We start from the raw sequence: 5,975 nt of genomic DNA on the forward strand, positions 1-5,975 counted from the left end.
AATGTCCTGGCTGGCAGTTCAAACCTAGCCAACAGCACCTCTGAAGATGAACCTAGTAATCTACTCCCATGAGGATCATAGACAAGAAAGCCACACAGGGCAGTTCCACTCCAGCACACGGAATCACCACAACTAGGAATTGACTTGATGGCCACTAACAGTAACAACATAGATGAGAGGGTGGCAGAATGCTTGTCGGAATTATTCAAAACATGTCCTCAAAGATGGCCGAAATGAGATTTAATCTAAAACCTAAAAAAGTGCTGGCTCAGAGTGGGCACCGAATACATTTTTGTTGTTGCATGAGTGATGTTTTTTTCTGATGTCCAACCTATCTCACTGTATCTAGTTCATAAGCAATTGATCCTGAGAAGCTCACTGGGAATCCAGAATTGACAGAACCCCTGCCCTTATTCCACAGGACTTCCATTAGGTCCTGAAACCCAACAAGCATGTTGAACATAGGTTAAATGACAAGCATGGAGCGATCCTCTACCTTTAAAAAAAGTGTATGTTTGTTCCTGCCTTGTCATGCCCCTCCAAGATGAAGGGTGGGGATGACTTGTGAAGTTATTTCAGTCTAGGGAGGCAATCCGCCAAGGTCTGTAGAAGAGTTTGGAAGAATGGTCAAAATGGTTGCCAATGCCCACACTGAAGAGCAGTATCCCTGGTGCTGTAGGTGAAGGTAGAATGATCCATCATCCACGCTCAAAATCATCCACTGGCGCTGCCCATGGGAGAGCTGTGAAGCAGGCATTTTAACCAACCACATGGGTTACTGGTTCCTGGACATTTTCCTTCACCTCTCCCACACCCCTCAGGCAAGTCCATAGTCACACCCCGCCCACGAAGTGCAAAGTCTCTAACTGGGAGTAGAGAGGGCAAAGGGGAGAAATGAGATCCTGCAAATGACAGAATCTTGCTTGCTGAACACGGGCAGGACTTGCTGGCGAAGATTAAACACCACAGCCTTCTGAATGGATTCCCAAAACACCAGACTCACTGTCGTCGAATCGATTCCTGCTCACAGCAATCTTGTAGGAATAAGTAGAATTGTTCCCATAGGTCTCAGAGCCTGCCAATCTTTATGGGAGCAGAAATTCTCATTGTTCTCCCTAGGAGAAGCTGGTGGGTTTTGAACCACCAACCTGTAGTTAGCAGGCAGATATGTAACCCACTACACCATCGAGGACAGTATGGTTTACATCTCAATATACAGAAAACAAAAATCCTGACAATGATCCATTATGCAATACCATGATAAACAGGGCCAAGACTGACCCTGTGAAGGATTCTATTTTAATTGGATTCGTAATCAGCACTCATGAAAGCAGTCAGGGAATCAAAGGATACATTCATTGCGCTGAGCGAATCTTCTGCAAAACACCTCTTCAAAGTGCTAACAAAGCAAAGATGTCACCTGGGGACTAAGGTGCACCTGAGTCAAGCCACGGTATATTATTTCTCCTTTTAAAAATCATTTTATTGGGGACTCTTAAAGCTGTTATATCCATTGTGTCAAGCACATTTGTACATATGTTGCCATCATTCTTTTCAAAACATTTTCTTTCTACTTGAGCCCTTGGTATCAGCTCCTCATTTTTTTCTTCCCTCCCTCATGAACCCTTGATAATTTATAAATTATTATTATTTTCAGCCACGGTATTTCCAATCACCTCACAATGCACACAAAAGCTGAATAATAAAGGCCAAATAACTGTTATCTTCGAATTATGGTGTTGGCAAAGAATATCAAAAGTACCATCATAAACTCCAAAACTGAAAACACACACAGCTCACTTGCCATCAGGTGGATTCCGACTCACAGTGACCCTACAGGACAGGCTAGAACTGCCCCTGTGGGTTTCCAAGGATGTAACTCTTCATAGTAGAAAGTCTGATCTTTCTTCTGCAGAGCAACTGGTGCTTTCAAACTGCTGACCTTGTGGTTAGTAGCCCACACTTAACCACTATGCCACCAAGGCTCCTGCAGCCTACCAAATGAAGGAACAATGCTATCTCGGGGAAAGGGCAGCCTTCCGGGATGCTCCCTTCCCCGTGAGGACGGCAAAACGTGGTCTCGTGTACTTTCCCCCGTGTTGTCAGGAGCAGCAGCCCCTGGAGAGATCGCATGCTTGGTAGAGAGAAAGTCAGAGAAAAAGAGGGAGACCGCCCTCAAGATGCATTGTCGAAGGGGCTGCAAGAATGCACACCACCATAGCAACGCCTGTGAGCATGGCGCAGGGCTGCTCATATGGGGCGTTATGAGCTCCGAGGCACCAGTTAGCAACACGGCCGGTGGTGCGCTGGTCGGTGCTGCTGGTTGCCAAGGGCTGAACCAGAGGCCAGTGTCGGGCTCTGGACCTAACGCACCTAGTCCTACCAGCTCGCCGCTGAAAACGGGGCGGGGGCCGCTGCAGAAGCAGCAGCCTTGCCACCGTCCGCTCGTGCTGCCGGCTCTGCGACAGCCCCAGGCGCGCTCCGGGCACCGAGTAGACCTAGAAGGAGCCTTGACCTCCTGCAAGGCCGCGCGCGACCCGCGTGGAGGGCAGCCGCAGGTCTCCTGACAGCAGGGGCGGGGTCGGGGCGGGGCTCCGTGACGTAGGGGGCGGGGCCCGCGGGCGGCCCACGGTGACGCAGGGTGGGCCGGGACGCGCGGAGGCGGCGGCGGCGGCGGCGGCGCCTCCTTCTGCTGCTGCTGCGCCCCATCCCCCTCCCCCGCGGCCGGCCGGCTCCAGCCCGCACCCCGCGCCCCCGGGCCCCGCCATGGGCCTCACGGTGTCCGCGCTCTTCTCGCGGATCTTCGGGAAGAAGCAGATGCGGATTCTTATGGGTGAGACAGCCCACGCGCGCGGCCCGGAGAGGGGCGCGGGCCCCGAGCAGCCCGCCCGCCCCCGCTCCCTCCGGCCCGGCGCTCCCCGGGCTCCGACCCCGCCCCACCCACCTCCGCGGCTCCCGGGCCGCTGCTCGCGGGCGGTCCTGGCCGCAGCGCCGCCCCCGGGCCTTGGACCCGGAGCTGCGAGCCTGGGTGGGTTGTCGCTCCCTCTGCCTCTGCCTCTGCCCAGCTGGTGAGGAGGGAGGATTCCGCCCTTAGCGGCGGCTTTGCCCAGGCGCTCGGCCTTCTCTGCCCCCTGCCCCCAGTTTTCGCCCTCCGCAGCCCATTTGGGGGCAAGCCTGCCCTCAGACTGCCCATCAGGCCCGAGGGCTGCGGACCCAGCACGGACACCTGGAGGCGCTGGCTCTCCGCCCCCGTCGTGGCCGCTCCCGTCCCTGGTCTCTAGGGGGCTCCCGCGCTCTCATCACCAGCCCTGTGCCCCTCTCCGTTGCAGTTGGCTTGGATGCTGCTGGCAAGACCACGATCCTGTACAAACTGAAGTTGGGGGAGATTGTCACCACCATCCCCACCATAGGTGAGTGTGGGGGCGAGGCCGGGCGAAGCGGGCGCCTTTATCTCTGTGCTGGGAGCTGACCGGGACACCAGACACGGCCACTTGAAAAGTGGGACACCATATCTCGATGTGCAGGGTGGTGCCCGAGGTGGGTGGATGTGGGGAGCCCCGCCCAGCAGGTTCTGGCCCCCTGGGCCTGGGCCACTGCCTTCTAGCCGCGTGTCACCGCAGAGAACCAAGCAGTTACAGGACTTCCCCCCAATGCTCTTCAGGCTTCAACGTGGAGACCGTAGAATATAAGAACATCTGCTTCACAGTCTGGGACGTCGGAGGCCAGGATAAGATTCGGCCTCTCTGGCGGCACTACTTCCAGAATACTCAGGTGGGTGTGGGTGGGACTGAGATGCTGGTCTGAACTGGACCCCTAGGACAGAAAATAACCCTTTCCTCCCCACACCCCCCAGTTTCTGGCTAGCCTCTGCCCACTCATCCTTCAGAACTACATGACTGACTTCTCCAAGAAGCAGGGTCCACAGGCCTGGCCTACCAGTCACCACCTACTTCCCATCCCTGTTCTTTGCACCTCTTTCAGCAGCTAAATTAGCTAGACAGCTTGCTCCCAGAGGGCAAACACTGTCCCCATCTCTGTGATGTCTCTCACTTGACTTGTGCCAGCACTTCTGCTTGCTGACAAGGAGGGCTTCTCAAAAAAACCCACCTCACTGCCACGGAGTCGGTTCTGACTCACAGCGACCCTACAGGACAAGGTGGAACTGCCCCTGTGGGTTTTCAGTGCTGTTACTCTTGCCAGGAGCAGGAAGCTTCATTTCTCTCTCGAGGAGTGGCTGGTGGTTCTCAGCTGCTGACCCTGTGGTCAGCCACCCAACATGTAGCCCACTTTTCCAACATGGTAAAAACAGGAAGAGGAAAGGGACCTCATGGGGACGTGTCCCAGGGCCAAGTGGTCGTTCCTTTCAGGGCCTCATCTTCGTGGTGGACAGTAACGACCGGGAGCGGGTCCAGGAATCGGCGGATGAGCTCCAGAAGATGGTGAGCCCCCAGCGCCCTGGACCAGAGCCCTCCAAGGGGATAGTGGGTCTCTGTGCTGGTGTGGGGGCCTGGGGGCGCATAGACACGTCGTTTGTCTCCCCTGTGTCAGTCTGAGAGCCATAAAAGCTTCAGACTGCACCACCACCTCCACCCCTTGATTTCTCCTCTCCTCCTGTCTGAGTTGGAGAAGTGGGTGGCGGCAGGCAAGGGTGACTAGATCCATGTGGACTTTTGCCCCTTTGACTAGGACAGGTATTCCCACCAGACGTGCTGATTCTGACTCACGTTGACCCCAGAACTCGACACATGGAGTTTTCAACAGATGGCATTCAGAAGTAGAGTACTATGCCTTCCCGGTTGCCTTTGGGTGGACCCAACCCTTCCACCTTTCAGTTAGTAACGGGCACCTTCATCATTTGCACCGCCCTGGGTCTTCTAGCACCCCCCCCCCCCAGTTCACTTAAAACTCAGCTTCTCTCACTCAGCAGCAAATGACACGATACTGTATTTTCTACCTCCAGAATAATCTGGAAGGTAGAATTAGGGACCTTCCCCCAAGCACAGTCTGGGGGTGGAACCCCAGGTCACCCCCTCTCCTGCCCCCTCAGCTGCAGGAGGATGAGCTGCGAGATGCGGTGCTGCTAGTGTTTGCCAACAAGCAGGACATGCCCAACGCCATGCCCGTGAGCGAGCTGACCGACAAGCTGGGGCTACAGCACTTACGCAGCCGCACGGTGAGTGCCTGCCCGCCTGCCCCCGGGGCCTGCCTTCCTGTCCTCTGCCCTTCCCCACCACTGACCTCTCGCTCTTCTCCCCGCAGTGGTACGTCCAGGCCACCTGTGCCACCCAGGGCACAGGCTTGTATGACGGGCTGGACTGGCTGTCCCATGAGCTGTCAAAGCGCTAACTGCCAGGGGCAGGCCCCTGCTGCCCGGAAGCGCCCACATCCATTCCCGGGGTGACTGACTCCCGGACTCCTCAGGCAGTGCCCTTTCCCTCCCCTCGTCCCCCCACCGCCTCGGGCCTCTGCTCCGCTCCCTCCTGCATGCTCTCTCTGTTGTTGGGGCCTGGGGCCTTGCTCTCTGGGCTCAAAGGGGTCCGCCCCTGCCTGCTGGGGTCTGTGCCAGGGCCTCCCGGGGCCAAGGCCCCTGCTGCCACAGGAGGAGCAGGGATCTGAGTTTGCTTTTGTTTTTGTTTTCTGTTTGGCGTGTACCCTTGGGGCCAGGTGGGGGGCAGCGAGGGCTCCGGGTGGTGCTATGATGTGGCACTGGATATTGAGTAATAAATCTGCTGTGGTTTGTACAGTGTTGTCTGTCACCTAGAGACCAGGGGATGGGTGACTGGAAGCCAAGAGACAATATGGGGGAGACTCAGACGCAGAGCCAGCCCCTTCCCCACAGAGGTGCTCTCACTGAGCTCGGCTCTCCTTCCTCAGTCTGGGGAAGCTGCAGGGTTTCTGGTGGAGAAAACCCCATTCCTGCCCCAGCTCCACGAAAGAAGCCTTTGTCGGTGGTGGCAGGAGCCACCTTCCCCAGT

General features: G+C 56.4%; 1 protein-coding gene across 1 annotated transcript; it reads left to right on the forward strand.

The window, feature by feature from the left end:
• Positions 1-2,667: 2,667 nt before the first annotated feature.
• On the forward strand, positions 2,668-5,741 carry ARF5 (ARF GTPase 5). Its single transcript, XM_075558632.1, has 6 exons — positions 2,668-2,833; positions 3,330-3,410; positions 3,662-3,771; positions 4,368-4,439; positions 5,048-5,173; positions 5,260-5,741. The coding sequence occupies exons 1-6, from the start codon at positions 2,767-2,769 to the stop codon at positions 5,344-5,346; spliced, it is 543 nt and encodes a 180-aa protein (XP_075414747.1). The 5' UTR covers positions 2,668-2,766; the 3' UTR covers positions 5,347-5,741.
• The last annotated feature ends 234 nt before the right edge of the window (positions 5,742-5,975 follow it).

Source organism: Tenrec ecaudatus, chromosome 9 (genome assembly GCF_050624435.1).
Source record: "Tenrec ecaudatus isolate mTenEca1 chromosome 9, mTenEca1.hap1, whole genome shotgun sequence".
Classification (NCBI taxonomy): Eukaryota; Metazoa; Chordata; class Mammalia; order Afrosoricida; family Tenrecidae; genus Tenrec; species Tenrec ecaudatus.

Excerpts from the sequence above, each read along its gene's own strand:
- ARF5 (XM_075558632.1), top strand. The coding sequence starts at position 2,767 with ATGGGCCTCACGGTGTCCGCGCTCTTCTCGCGGATCTTCGGGAAGAAG. Across the intron at positions 3,772-4,367 it reads ACTACTTCCAGAATACTCAG|GGCCTCATCTTCGTGGTGGA; the intron begins GTGGGTGTGGGT and ends CGTTCCTTTCAG. Across the intron at positions 4,440-5,047 it reads CGGATGAGCTCCAGAAGATG|CTGCAGGAGGATGAGCTGCG; the intron begins GTGAGCCCCCAG and ends CTGCCCCCTCAG.